Genomic DNA, 15,278 nt, shown 5'->3' on the forward strand with positions numbered 1-15,278 from the left:
TGTCGCTTATTTTTGTTTTATTTTATTATCTAAATCCTATTTATAATGCTTACGATTAATAATGTATGAGTATTCGCCATTATGCTAAACAAGCTGTTTTACATCAATCAATAACGCGTATTTACAAGTCTTAAAATTGCCATAGCCCCTTTTCCTCCATAGCTGCTCCAGCTCTTTGGAGCCCATTAGTTTTTGTTCCAATTTAGATACAAGTCGAAAGCTGATTGGGACGCTCTCGATGCCGTGTTGGTTGTTGCACCATCAGGTCGCTTCGTTGTCGTCCGATTCTGACCAAAATTGTATGAGTAATTTGTCTTGGCTGACGCTTTGGCTTTGTTCTCCTGATATTTGGCGTAGTACGGACTGCTGGTGGTGGTGCTGGTGCTGCTCGGGCTTTGACGCAAAGGTGCTGTTGTTGTGGGTTTTCTGTTTTGTAGAACAGGAGCGGGAGCCTTTTCAAACTTAGCCTTGAATTTCTGGAAGAAAGGATGGCTGAATGGATCTGCAGTGGTGGAACTCTTCGGTGATGTTGTCGAAGTGAATAGGTACGGCCTTGGGGTTGTGCTAGAGAGAGTTTTGGTTGTCGTGGGACGATTTGTAGGTGTGGCTGTTGCTGAGTAAGAAGTGGATGGTCTTGCTGCAGGCCGTTGGGTGGGTTTCGTTATGGCTGCATATCGAGTTATGGATCGCATTGGTAATGTTGGACGAGTTGCTGTAGTTGGACGAATGGTGGGTTCTGTGCGATTTGTATATCTCGTTGAGGCAGTTGCGCGGGTGCTGGGAACACTGCGAGTTGTTGTAGCTGGACGGGTTGGTTTTGTTGTGGAACGAGTAAATACTAATGGTTTAGTTACAGTTGTAGAAAGCGTTACAGGTCTCGCTGTTGTTGATGGGCGGGTGGTAGGTCTCGCTGTTGTGGGTGGGCGTGTTGTTGTCGTGGAACGAGTAGTTGGTTTCGTTACTGCTACATGGCCTGAAATAGGTTTTGTTGCTGCACGTGTTGTGGGTTTCGTAGCAATTGTATACCGAGTTGTTGTTGCTCTCGTTGTCGAAGGGGGGCGTGTTGCGGGCTTGGCTTTTGCCGATGTTTTAGTGGGAGTTTGCCATGCCCAAGGAGTGGAATTTGTAGGTCTTACAGTCGCTTTGGCAGTGCTCTTAGTAGTTGTTTTTGTTGTTGTTGTAATGGGGAATCTATTTGTTTTTGCGGTTGTTGTTACGGGTCTCTTAGTTGTTTTGGTTGTTGTTGTTATGGGGCGCTTAGTGGCTTAGTGGTTGTTGTTGTTGTTGTGGGGCGCTTAGTTGTTTTAATTGTTGTTGTTGTTATGGGGCGCTTAGTGGTTGATGTGGTTGTTGTACCTGAAGATGTGGCCGTAAATTTGATCACTTCATTGCGGAAGCTGTCGCTGCTGATATATGGCCTTGTTACATGTTGTGGAGACTTCGTTGAGACTGAGGGTTTGACCGAGGGCACGAGCAATCGTGCAGGCACGATTGGCTTTGCCAGTAGGCTGAGGAATGGGTTTTGGGCATAGGGGAGATTATCATTGGGTTTGACGTGCGCAGAACTCTGCAAAGAAGTGGAAGACGGACGGGGAGAGCCAGGAGCCTTAAGAAAGGGATTGTGATCGTAATTGGGCTTCCTCGATGGCGCACTGCCTGAGACTGAGGATGGAGAAGGCTTCTCTTTGGGCTGGCTGAATAAGGCAAGCTGCTGACTAGATCCCTGAGAGGTCTTCACGGCCTGTAGGTTCTGTAGAAACGGATTGCCCGCATACCCATGACTGGCAGCGATCTTTTGCTGAGGCTGATTCTCAGTCACCTGCTGTGGCTTCACCTGCGGCCGCTCTGCATACGGACTCGGCTTTTGCGGCTTCGCTATTTCATTGCCATCGAAACAGTCACTCAACATGGCCAAGCTCTGGTGGCGGCAGTGACCGCTGTAGACGGTCCAGGCATTAAATCCATCTCCCGACAGCCGCGTGTGCTCCTCGTGGATCGTTCTAATACACTTCACATCATCGGAGATGTCAGAGTCCAGCAGGCGATCGCATTCAATGTGACAGGCCTTGCCTCCTCCCTCGCCGTGGGTGCACCAGTAGAGATCGCTGATCTGGAACAGGCCATGATCGGCACTTCCGTCCGCATTCAGTCGACCCACGGCTGCTGTGTTGAAGGAGGACTCGTGCTCCGCGATGCACACCCAAGTGGGAATCTCCTTCATGGGGAGCTTATGCTTGTAGTGCAGCTCTTGGGCCAACTCGCAACGCTTGAAGATCTTTCCCTTGGCTATCTGGGGATGTGATTTCCTTACGATCTCATTTCCCTTGGCTGGAGGCGCCTGCTCCTTTGACAGATCGGTGGCCTCAAAGCAGCCGGCTATATCCGCTTTGGTCCGCTGCCTGCAGTGTCCATTGTAGACAGTCCAGGCCGTGAAGCCGTCCCCTGATATTCTCGTGTGCTCCTCGTGGATAGTCCGTATGCACTTGACATCGTCCGATATGTCAGAGTCCAGCAGGCGATCGCAGTTAATGTGGCAGCCCTTTCCACCTTCTGCTTCTGCCCCACCGTGGGTGCACCAGTAAAGATCGCTGATCTGGAAGAGACCATGATCGGCACTGCCGTCCGCATTGAGGCGCCCCACGGCCGACGTCCTGAGCGAGGACTCATGTTCGGCGATGCACACCCAGGTGGCTATATCCTGCATGGGAAATTTGTGTGAGAAATACAACTCTTGGGCTAATTCGCAGCGTTTGAAAACTTTACCCGTGCCCGTACCCCTCCGGGATGTAGATGTGTATGCGGATGTGGTTACTGGTGTGTTTTGTGGCGACTGTTTGGAGTGTGGAGGTTGTGTGCTGTGCAGATACTGAAACTGCTGCTGGTAGTGCGTTGTGTGCTGTGGTTGCTTGTGGCTGAAAAAGGGATTGGCCAGGCTCTGGCCCCCCTTTCCAACGAAGCCAATGGCATTGGGGTGGGGTTGAGGCACTGCTGGCGGCGGCCTCAAGAAGGGATTGCCCCGATAGCTGCTCACGCCCACGCGCTGGTAGGCGAGCACGGCAGGTGCTGGCTTAAGGTATTGATTGGCCACTGGACTGATCTTCTGCTGAGCGAATTGATATGCATAGCTGACCTTGGACTTGGTGGGGGATCCGGATGCCCCAATGGAATTGGATGGCTGGCGATAACCTGGGGCTTGGCAAAGCAGGCCGCCACCTGCTCGTAATGCTGATCCAGGCAGTTCCTCTTGTAGACAGTCCAGGCATTGAAGCCATCGCCGGAGATCTGGGTGTGCTCCTGATGGATCCTCCGAATGCACTGCACATCATCCGATATGCTGGAGTCCAGGAACTGGTTGCACGTCGCATGGCAGCCCTTTCCAGCCCGCTGTTCGTGGGTGCACCAGAAGAGATCGCTGATCTGGAACAGTCCGTGATCCGCACTCCCATCCGCATTGAGTCGACCCACCGCTGCCGTGTTGAAGGAGGACTCGTGCTGGGCAATGCACACCCATGTGGGGATCTGGGGCATTGGCAGTTTATGCTGGTAGTACAGCTCCTGGGCCAGCTCGCAGCGGTTGTAGATCTTCCCTTGGACGCGCTGGACGGGAGCCAACGCCACCGCCACCGCCACCGCCACCTGTGGTGATCCCTGGTAGTGGTTTAGCTTCACCTGCTGCGGGTGCTGGTAGGAGGCAGCAACCGAGAGAGCTGTTTTGCTGACGCCCACGCCACACCCTGCCACATAGGAGGCTGCATCCTGGCGACAGTACGCGCCATAGGCTTGCCACGCGGAGAATCCATCGCCCGAGATCCTCTGGTGCTCCGTATAAATCTTCCGCACGCACTGGACATCGTCCGCAATGTCGTCGTCCCGCAGGCGAGAGCAGCTCAGGCCACAGCCCGCGCCCTGTCCGGGTGGGGAGCACCAGTAGACGTCGCTGATCTGGAAGAGACCGTGGGAGCCGCCTCCGGGTCCAGTGGTGCCGCCTAGGGCTGCCGTGTTCAGGTCACTCGAGTGCTGGGCAATGCACACCAGGGTCGCCACCTGGACAGATGGTAGTCCGAACCGATGCTGCAGCAGCTTTGCCAGCTCGCAGCGGTCGAAGATCTTGCCCGACACCCGCCCCACGGAGCAGACACTGAGCAGCAGCAGGAGGGGCACTAGAAGGGGCAGAAGCGACTGTTTCGACATCTTGCGATGATCTGACAAACGTTCTGGATCGAGCCTCACTCTTATATAGAACACCACGCGCCAGAGTCTACACAAAAGCTCCCGAACTGAGGAGAGGGGATCGGTCCTTACTTAATTTAAATTGTAAATTTCACTTCACGCGCAAAGCGGTTTTAAACGCGCTCGCGATTCGTCTTCGGTTTCAGCGTGGCTTTGGCTTGGGTGAGGTCTTTTTTTTCAGCTTGAAGCTGCTGCGTGCGTTTGAGCGTTTCGTTGACTACTGAAACAGCGAGCGGTCGCATCTTCAGCCTAAAGTCAATTTGAATATGACGCCGACGACTTCTCTGACGACGACAGCGACAAACTGGTTGTGTGGCTGTGTAGCTATTGCATAATTACTTTGACCAGAGCTTAAAAGGTTCTCCGACAGAAAGAATCCCCAAAAGAATGGAATATACCCACAGAAAGAGCAACAGAAACAGCATGAATAAAATTGAACCATCTCAAATAAAGTTAGAAAGTTCTGTAGTCGGTCACACAGCCAGCCAGGCAGCCAGGCAGCCAGACAGCCATTAACTGGTCATTTGGCTAATGAAATTAATATCAAATATTTATCGACAGAGAGGCAGCCGTACCGATCCACCTGAGCAGTCGCAAGCGTTTTTCACGCGTTTTTAATCGCCTCGCAAGTCTCAATCAATCCATCGACAGTCGCGACTCGCAGCTGTCAATCAATCAGCATTGCCAAAACCCCACCCAGCCTCTGTTTCTGTCTCTGCCTCGGTCTCGGTCTCGGGTGTCTCAATCGCAATCGCATTGTAAGGCAAATAAAATACCTTGGGACAGTGATGTTTAAACTACAGTTCGGGGGAAATATTTCTGTTTGCATCTCGGAATTGGTCAATCGGTTCGGGCTTGGACCTGGGCTTGGGCTTTAGCTTCAGCCTTTTTGTATGGTCTCTGGTCTTGCCCAAGTCGAAAACTATTTTTGTTCGGCTGCCTTTTTTGATAGCCACTTTGTGCAATATAAACTGTATTTTAATTGGCAGTCTGTGCAAATTGTGGGGCCAAAGACTGTTTGTCGCTGATTGATTAATACTTTTACTGCCTGTATTCCCTCATTAGTTGATCTTGAACTTGAGTCACTGCTGAAGGGGAGAGGCGGTTAGATCAAGGTTTTCAGTGTGCAAAATATGCAAAGTGCTTTTTGTGGTCAACCACAAATGCCTCATCCTTGAAAGAACTTGGAAGAATGAAGTAGCCCAGCGATTACAAAGGTTCACTTCTAGGAACGCAAACGAAACATCAATATTATCTTCACATTTTAATTCGACAACATGTTTAGTTTTAGTTTATGGTAGGGTTTTAGTAGGCTAAATCACAATACAATAGAATCACATTTAACAAATAAATTATATACAAATTCGTAGACAAAAGGTAGCACGGATAACACGAATACATATCTTCAGAAGCATTTAATAACAAGTACATCTACCGTCTCCGCCTCCCCCTTCTGGAGGCATAATCTCTACTTCAGGGGAGCCTCCACGCCACGTCCCTTCTGGTAGAGAAAGTAGAGCAGGCTCATGAGGGCCACGCCCGCGCCTCCGCAGAGAGCCGCCCAGTGGACTATGTTCAGCGTTTTGAGAGTGTTGATTAGCTTCTTCTTGAAGAAGGCCACCATTTCCCCATTGAGTTGGATGCCCTGCAGAAACACACACTAGCGAGAGAGACAATAATCTATAGTAGGTGGCACTTACCTCTTCCACCCAAATGGCCGGCATGAGGACAGTGGTGAGGTTCTCGGTGATGCCTATTCGGTTGATGCTCTTCAGGAACATGTTGAACTGAACCCGCTTGCCGCCCCGCAAGGGCGTGCCCGTCAGCTAATGGAATGCCAACAAGTTTAGATCTTTAACGGGAGTATGGCGACAAGCGACTTACCGACTGTACATCGACAAAGGTCTGGTGCTTTTTGGCATCTGGCTTGAGGCCGCGTATCATTTTCCTGTACTCGTTCGAGGCGCCCAGCATATGCGGCAGCGTCAGTATAACAGGGGCATCTATAAAGAAATAATTACAACTTTATACATTTACGAAAGACTTAAGAGGAACATCTTCATTTGCATAACCAGCTCCTTTGGAGGTGTCAATGCATTCCAATTCGCTTCCAATATTAATTGTTCTGTTTACATTGATAAAATAATTTAAAAATTACAAAAAAAAAAACAAATAAAAACAGGATTGCCTGACCTTTACGGCTGCGAGCTACTTACATTTAATTCAATTAAATTAATTGAAAATATTTCTCAGAGTATCTAGAGAGTTGCGGAAGCTCTGGCCCTCAGCACTCGGCTCACGTTTTGCCAGAACAACATTTTATTTATTTATTTATCTAGTTATTTACTCAAGCACTTCGGACTGCGGTTGGGACTGGGGTTGGTGTGAGGCCAAAGCCTGAACCAATTTGCAAGAATTTCCTCATCAGACAACGAACTATGTTTTCCAAATGCTCATTACTGAAACTGTTAACTCACGATTCAACAATTATAAAAAAAAGATGAGCTCGAGCCAAGAAGGAATCACCAAAAGAATCTCAAGCTGGAAACGTGTGCGATCGGCAAACACCCAAACAAAAAACGCCACACAACAAATGTGATCGAGAAAGGAAGGCCATGATCGGCAGTCGACGATCTGGATACCCTTGTAGACGAACTGTTCCCATGATAGATTTATCAAAAGCAGTTCCCCAAATGGCAAAGTCTGTTTTGGTTCATAATACCCTCCCTGCCATGGGTATACAATCAGAATTTAATGCACTCGAGAACATCATGATGAAGTGGAGCTCATTACTTGCTATGTATGTATGTACGTATTTTTTTATGAACTCCACAAACTCATAGATGAATTAAGTCAGACGCTAAGACAACACTTTTGATTTCAGTTGCGCAATGCCCCTCGGGGCAGAACTGGATTCCAAATGTGAAGCTAAACGTTTTTCTTGCTCCTCTCCAACTCGAGTGTTAATTAAGAAATTAAACAATCGAAGAAGATCAAACGAAGAACGAAGTCAGCCCACACAAAATGATCATATTCCTCTCCACGTCCATGGCGATGGAGAATCACAATCAAAATCGCTTGCAATTTGTCAGTTTTGGGGGTGGAGCGCGTGTGTATGGAAATCTTCCATTTTATTCAGTGTTTTATTTTACGGTTTCGTGGCGCATAATTTAAATTTGATGAGCTGCGAGTGTTGATGCCTTTGGTTTGCACTTCTCTTCAGCGCATTAGCATAGAAGTCCCATAAAACACAAACTAGAATTGGATCCCCCCCTTCCGAGATCAATCGTCGTGTGTTGTACATTCGTTAAACTCTGTTTTAAATTGATTTAGTATTTCTCGCCTGATAATTACTCGGGTAATCTACTCGGACCACCACTACCATCATCAGCATCAGCCAGAGCCACAGCCACGCGATGACAGATGGGCTCTTGGAGTGCCTTGGGGGAGTTCTCTGTTCTGCCTGAATGGCCGGTTAATCGCCATAAGACAACACACAACACTACGACCATAAAGAGACTCATTTGCATAACAACAAAATGAACAAAGGCAACAAAACAATGAATGGCAAACAAATTGTCAAATATTATTCCAAATATTTCCGGTTAGCGAAAACGCTAGTACGTATTTTATCACACAAAATCAAATCAAACGAAAGAAAATGGTAATGCAGATCCGACAATAAGCACCGCTTAAAGTTCATCGATGGTTTTTATAGCAGCTTGCAGTCGATATTTTTAGGAATGACCATTTGGCAGTCTGCCGGCATTGCTCCAATTAAAGTGGGCTAAGATTAAATACGTCGCGTCCGAACGGATGAAAGATTCAATCGTTAGCATTTGAGTAAAGTGTTCATAATAAAAGAAGAAACAAACTGTCGAATGCGTAAACTAGCAACATAAATAAAATGCTAATTAAATGAAATCAGACTTATATTATCGAAAAATAGAAGCTGCAAATGCCGCCATGAGGCAGGGTCTGTGATCTACATAATTTATGGGCTTCTACTCGCATTCAAATCGGAATTTAAACTCAGCTCAGACTGTGAAATAACATGAGGAACTACAGATAAGCGACAGATAACATAACTGAATCGTAAACACAAATATTTTGGAAATTCTTTGCATTAAATACGAATAACATCGGAGTTTTCCATTGGATGTAATCCATAAACTCTGATTTTGGGTTCACGATTGAGGAAACCATAGAGCTGAATATCTGATTTTGGTTATCTTGGGGCGTTCCTCCTATCCGTAGATGCTGTCATTCACAATGTAATCTCAGCCTTCCCAACAATCTATATATTATGATTGGGCTATCCATGGACTATCTGACTCGATCTCATCGAGTCGCGACTGCGACTTCGACTGCGACTGTCACTCCACTCACCCAAACAGGTTGTCAGATCCAAGGCGCCCGCGTAGAGGCAGCCGTTCTTCCGCTTGATCACATTCGCCAGCTTGTCGACGCAGAAGCACTCATTGTCGTGCTCCGGCCCGATGTCGTTGATGAAGTTCTCGCCAATGGAGTAGCGGTAGCCGGGAATGCCCTCGTACTGGATGTCCGTCTGGTAGAAGAGCTGCACAGACCGGCAGATGTCCGCACTGAAGATGTACATGGAGTCGCCGCGCTGTCGGAACGGGGGGTAGGCGGAGGCATCGGTGCCGTTTATCTGGTTGCAGACGGAGGTCTCTCCCTCTGTGCTGGCATTCAGCCAGACCTGCAGATTGTGCGTGTCATCGAGCTTCTGGATCTCCAGAACCTTCATAACATCGCCCTTGCCCGTGTGCACCTCGTAGACGTCGTGCCCAGAGCCGTTTTTCTATGTGGGAAAGCAGAAAGTGGATAAGATATTGTTTGGTTTCCTCTGATGTTCGACGCTCCGATACTCACATGCCCGAAAAAGGAGAAGGCGAGGCTGCCGTCGCTCTGCTCTCGTATGGTTTTGGAACCGCTCTCCTTGATCTGGTTGCAGATGGCCTTGGCAATGCCCTGGGGATTGATGCAGAACCGCACTCCGTCGAAGAGATACTCCCTCGCGGAGGTGTGCACGAACATGGACCGAGGATCGTTGAACACCGCCTTGAGGTTGGCATTCAAGTGGACCAGTAGCAGCGCCAGGCCAGGATCGTTCTCAGAGATTTGCAAAACGGACTAAAAGAGAGCGTGAATTCGGAAGGAGTTAATTGAGGAATCAATGAGGAGGCTACGGCGGCACGGCGGTGCACGGCAAGGTGAGGCGGGTTAAGGGTTAAAGGTTAAGGTAAAGTAAGGCAGGCAGGCGGCAGGCATAAAGCATTAGCGGGGTAGTAGGCGGGGCTGGTAGCTCGAAAGCTTATGGTAGCAAAGCACAAGCTCAAATTTGTTATTATTAATTATGTTATATTCATACGAGTTTGTGTGAAAATTGATGTTTCCCCCAATCATTCGGTTGTCAGCTGCCGTGTTTGTTCCGTTGAGTCTCAACGCATTTCGAATCAACTCTGCCATTTATCAAAATATTTACATAGACGAGGGAGTTCATATATCAACACGCCACGGATCGATCCACCACAAGGTGAATGCCAATCAAAATTTAGCTGTTCTATCTGTGTGTCCATTTGTCTGTCTGTCTCTCTGTCTGTCCGATGTGGATGATCTTGAGTTTGAAGTCTGAAGTCTGAAGTTTGAGTTAATGTTGAGGTGTCAAAGCTTTCGGAGGAGGAGGCTGGAGGAGCTTGGAGAATGTTGTTCAACTTACTTTCACATCTTCAATAATGCTGATCAAGATGCCGTGAACCCAGCTAAATGGCGCTATAAAATTGCATTTCATTAGATGGTTCATTCATTCTTATTTGCGTTCCTCACCTAAAAACTGTTGTAATGGGTGGTGTTCAAGGGACGTGTTTAGGGTCTCTCTGTATCATAGTTTCTACTCTGACTACTCTGTCTTTGTTCAGCAAAGATTTCCTCTCACTAAATGTGTATCTTTGAGTCTTTTGAATAAACCTCATTCGATCCTGACCTAACCCACATCCAAGACTGTTGGTCTGCCACAATCGGCGCACAAAATCAACGATAAAAGAACTCATCAAGTTAATTACTTCTAGAAGCTGTCGCTCGGCAAACAGTTCCCCCATATCCGATTTCCGATATCCCATATCGCATATCCGATATGCGTGACATACGTCTGGGGTAAAATTATAACTATAAATACAAACAATAAAAGCAGAACAAAGACAAACAAAGTTAAGAGATTGTATCGCTTATTTGCGCCATCAGTGGAGAACCCATTAACCATTCAGTCAAGTCAGAGACCAAGGCATGCCAGTAAATGTGAGTAAATCTTTGCACCGACCAAACACTTTAGTCCAGGATTCAGTCAGTTGAGTTGTTTGAATGGAATAAATCAACCCAAGCCCATTCCCATTCCCTTTGCCGATATAGACCAGTAAATTTAGACCATCACCAGCTGGGCAGGGGTTTCCTGCTGCTACTCTCGATAAAATTAGTAGTGAATAAAATTACTTTACGTTTCCCTCGAATACGTTCCATCAGACGTTTCAGGATTCGCACGCCGGGCGTGCGATTCAGGCGGGAGTTCAGCCTATTGGCGAACCCCTGAAAGATATCTGTGATTTCTCTTTCGAACACTTGTAAAAATGCCTGCAAATTGATTATCAAAAGTGTTTGTACATCATTTCGAGACATTTATCTATGATTTGGTCTGATTTCTTGCCAGTCTTCGTTACTCTGTTCTCTGCTACTTACATTCATATGCATATTGAGGGCCACAATGCGATCGTCCTGGGTGTACGGCGCTGAGGCATCCGCATCGAAGTCGAAGTGGACATTCTGCACGTAGGTGATCTTGGAGCCATCGCGTGAGAAGTGCTTCACCTTCTTGTGCCGGAACTGTCTGTGGGGTTTGAAGATCGATTTGTACTGGATATGCGTTCCATGGCAAAACAATTTGTTCTTACTTGTAAACGTAGGGTCCGATCTCCTCGACTATGGGTATGGCGCCGTGTTGTATCATGTCGGGATTCGTCACATTGAATATGTAGACCTTGAAGTTCAGAGGCTGCGGCAGATTCACAAAGCGTTTGTATTGTTCCGAGCCATCCGCTAAAATGACACTCTATTGGGGGGTAGGATGGAAGAAACGAGGGAAATGTTGAGATTTGCTTTAAATTCGCTACCCAGAATATTTCTGGCTAATTTGCTGCTAATATATCTGACATTTAATTCACTTTTCCCCCCCATCTCTAAGCTTAATTATACTTAAATTTATTAAACAACATTTTAATGTTGTTTATCACGCTTCGTAGCCTCTTATTTACGGCATCTAATGACGCAGTAGTGGCCATAAAAATCGAATCAAAATCATCAGCTTCAATCTTCCCCTCGCAGCGGAGTCCAAACCAGTTTTCGGCTCAAGAAAATCTGTTTCTTGGCTTTGGGGCAATGCAATTTCTATCGTTATTGCTATTGTTTTCTCTGAGTTATCAATGAGTGCTGAAGGGAGATCAATGACCAATAACCAAGTGAAGCATTTGCTTTAATTTCGCATTTCACTTAATGAAAACAAATCGCTTTTAATTGGGCTGAGGGTTCTGGGAATATTTTTGTGTATATACTTATTACATTATTTCTCATGCTCCGAAAACGGAGGTTTTATTGACCTTCAATTTTTATGAATTTTTACAACTCGGCAGCCAAGAAATATTTTCAATTGGCAAAACATAAAATGAAGGCAAAACAAGGCAGAGAAACAAGCTCGAAACATGACTAGCAGTATAATTTTATGGCCCCTCGCCACTCGCCCCTCGCACTGGATACAATTGAAGAACTGTCGAAGAAACAGCGTAAGTACATGTGTCTGTACATCCATATGTTGGGTTTGACTAAAGCAGATTTCAAGGTCAATGCACACACACATATGCACAGATAAATATACAAACGTATCTAAGAGCATACAAAACGTTGAATTAACCTCAAGAGCTGCTTGCTCCCCGCTGCCGAAGATCGACTCAGACGCTGCCCGGACTGACCACTGACAATGGCCTGAAATTCATTCAGAAACTCACACAAATAATTGTTGCGAAATAGAGCAGTTTTGGCATGGCGACAAATCAAAGAGAAACGTGGTCAACATTTCAATTGCGCGAAGTCTAAGAATGCGCTGGGTCAAAGAGGCGTATGCGTAATATTCGTAGAGCCGCACAGAGAGGTCTTTGAAGAGAGCTGCTGCGATTGTTTGGCATTGCTTTCGGGCCAAATTGCACAACACCAACCATCCATCCAAAATATGTTGACCATCGAATCCCCACTTCAGTTGCTTTGAATTTCAATTTCAATTTCGATTTCGATTCATGACTCGTATGTTTGTTTTTTGTTTTTGTTTTTGTCTTTGGAGATTGCATTTGAATTACAAATAGAAATGGTTAATGGCTTATAGTTTACTTGCTTACGGGAGCGACCCGTGGGGCCATTCCAATGTGCCACCTTCAAGTTGAAGGCCCTCTCAATCCGGCTGGGCTTCGAGGGTTTTCTGCCCATCAAAATCAAAGTGCTGGCCATTCTAGATTGCATCTGAGGGTCGAGAATCACGCGGAAGTTCATTGCTAACAATGGTGAGGTTGCCCATAAAACAGTCTCGGGCTTAACACTGTCCCTGCGCCTTGGGTGACATGACGGCCGACGGCCGATGGCCGCTTGACGACCCAAAGCCAAAGCAGAAACCACAAAAAGGGCAATTAACTTTACGCGGCTCCAACAATTAAAATACGGAGCAAACAGCGAAAAGATTAAGTTTCTGTTTGCATTCTAATTGCAATAAAAATAAATCACAAAACTTGAGCTCAAAGTCAACTCACTCAAGTGGTCGCACTTCTAGTTGGGTTGGGTTGGGGGTTTCGTCTTGCCTTCCCTTGACAATGTTCGGCGAAGATGTCACGCTTGATCCAGCCAAGCGCCAGCCGCCGAGCGTGTGCCCAGAGATGGGATCGTGAGTTATTATTGAGAGAATCTTTACTCACGATACGAGTCGCAGAGTCGCAGAGTCGCAGATGGAAGGGCTCTCTAGAAAATCTTGTCACGTATTCCATTTGTTTGTGACTCACAAATGAAGGGCAACTTGTCGCACCCCATCACACGGGAGATATGTGCACATAGAAAAGGGATAGATCTTATCGCACAGTACTTGAATGAGAATTGAGATCGTGTTTAGTCACCATCTTGTCATGCACTCATCGCTTCACTAAATCCTCCAATGACACGCATTTCAAATGGCTCAAAATGGACAAATGGTCATAAATACAATGCGAAGGACAAGAACAAAGTGTTTTGGCTCTAATGGCACGGCTAACGCAATAATGGATATGAAATGCATTTAAGTAACGAAATAATTCATTGCCTTGCTGCGTTGCCTTGCATTTCAATTGCATTTGCATTTGCCATTGGCATTCTGGCAAAGCGTGACCCCTGGGCATCCACGAGTCGATCTGGCTCGCTTCGGCCAGGCCAAAGGGAATAGATCCATGCAATTATTTCATATGTGATTGAATTGCACTCGTTTTGGTCAGTAGATTACGGAATGGGCGAGGGACTAACAGCTGCTGCTGCTGCTGTGTCATTCATCGACCGATGTCATTACGGATAAGGAGATTAATGTGTGGTTGTCGTGACAGTCGCCTGGTTCTGTCGTAACTATCCGATTTTGTAATCAGCTGTAATTATAATGGGTGGAGTGGATCAAACATTGACCACAGCAGTCATGTTTGTTGTTGGATTGTTGGCAGTCCCAATGCTATGGCATTGCCTTTTCCTACTAGAATAGCAATTTAATTTTAACATAATCTTTAATGAATTATCAAGTCGGTTGTTAATTATTCTGTTCCCTGAACTTTCTTTGAGTCATCACGAGTCTGACTAATACGCGAGTGTGATTACTCTGTCCACTAGCCACTTGTTCTGTGTGCACTGCGTGCGGCTTAGTGGCTTCAATATTTACTCTTCACAGTCAACAAGAGCTCCTCTTGTTTGCTGTCCAGCGAGAGAATTTGCTAATATTTAAGGTAAAGAGACTCCGTCAGGTTTCTAATGAACGATGAGCTTAGATTTCCATTTGCTTACGGAAATCTAAGCTGGATAGCTCTCGGTCCTAAAGCCTAGTGGTGTCTGGTATCCCTTTGGTTGGACTCACCTGCTCCACCTTCTTGTGGACCATGTTGGGAAACAGAGACCATCCGCAGTAGCCGCCCAAGATCGCCACGCAGACGCCTAGGGCGCTGACGATCAGAGACCAGTGAATCATTTTCGGTGTCGTTGATTGGAGCATCTGTAGAGATCAGATCAGAGACCCATGGGTCGCTGCGTTCGCTCTTGAATAAAAACAGTAACCGCTCTCTATGAATCTCTCGCTGCGACTCTTCGACTCTTCGACTCTTCTCGAGTGTCTGCTCCCTCAAAAGCCGGCTGTTTGCGGAGGGAACTTTTGTTTTTAATTGAGGAGAGCTTTGGCCTGACCTACGTCAAGGGAGAGCCGGAGCGAGCCGCCCGTTGTTGCAGTTGTTGGAATGTTTTTGGTGTTGAGGTTTTGCTGTCAATGCTTTTGTTTTTGTTTTTGCTTTTGCTTTTGTTGTGTGCCGAAACAAAGCGCACTATTTATAAGATACTCGTTTCTGGTTTTTTTCCCTCTTTTTTGTTATATATAATTTTGAAATAAACAAGTTGCCGAATACGACGAAGCGACGCTGTCGTTGGCTTTCCGCCGTCTTTTACTATATCTTATTATGTCTCTCGTGGGTACGAGTGCGATATTTAAATTATGAAAACGGGTTTGGCTGTTGTGCAGTGAAAGCTTTTTTCCGCTATCAGCTGATATAATTAAAATATTTGTGTTAATTTTTCGCTCGCTGCTGCTGCTGTTTGCTGGCTGGCTAATTGGGTCGCATCACAAAATTCACAACAAAATTCACAAAATAAACGCACAAGAAACACTTTGGATGATGGGTACGAATGGTCCTCGGCACTGGGGCATCGGCGAGCAAGTGACAACTTTTTGT

At 46.5% G+C, this 15,278-nt stretch overlaps 2 protein-coding genes across 6 annotated transcripts; both read right to left on the bottom strand.

Annotated features, from left to right (window-relative positions):
- Positions 1-1,231: 1,231 nt before the first annotated feature.
- On the bottom strand, positions 1,232-4,433 carry LOC117895868. The gene is given in 2 exon segments (XM_034803841.1): positions 1,232-3,181; positions 3,184-4,433. Coding segments are annotated over 2 exon segments (2,943 nt in total). The 5' UTR covers positions 4,192-4,433; the 3' UTR covers positions 1,232-1,246.
- Positions 4,434-5,497: 1,064 nt separating this feature from the next.
- On the bottom strand, positions 5,498-15,278 carry LOC117894131 (sensory neuron membrane protein 2). 5 transcript variants are annotated; one of them, XM_034801020.1, is made up of 10 exons: positions 14,417-15,278; positions 11,193-11,350; positions 10,981-11,128; positions 10,743-10,875; positions 9,971-10,023; positions 9,124-9,384; positions 8,620-9,052; positions 6,115-6,233; positions 5,931-6,056; positions 5,498-5,875 (listed from the first exon to the last, which is right to left on the bottom strand). In XM_034801020.1, exons 1-10 carry the CDS (start codon positions 14,549-14,551, stop codon positions 5,699-5,701), a joined length of 1,743 nt encoding a protein of 580 aa, XP_034656911.1. In that variant the 5' UTR covers positions 14,552-15,278; the 3' UTR covers positions 5,498-5,698. The 5 variants fall into 5 exon arrangements, with proteins under 5 accessions (XP_034656911.1, XP_034656914.1, XP_034656912.1 ...); XM_034801023.1 differs by lacking the exon at positions 10,743-10,875 and having other exon boundaries at positions 14,417-15,277; XM_034801021.1 differs by lacking the exon at positions 9,971-10,023 and having other exon boundaries at positions 10,738-10,875; positions 14,417-15,275.

The sequence above is a fragment of the Drosophila subobscura genome, chromosome J (genome assembly GCF_008121235.1).
Source record: "Drosophila subobscura isolate 14011-0131.10 chromosome J, UCBerk_Dsub_1.0, whole genome shotgun sequence".
Classification (NCBI taxonomy): domain Eukaryota; kingdom Metazoa; phylum Arthropoda; class Insecta; order Diptera; family Drosophilidae; genus Drosophila; species Drosophila subobscura.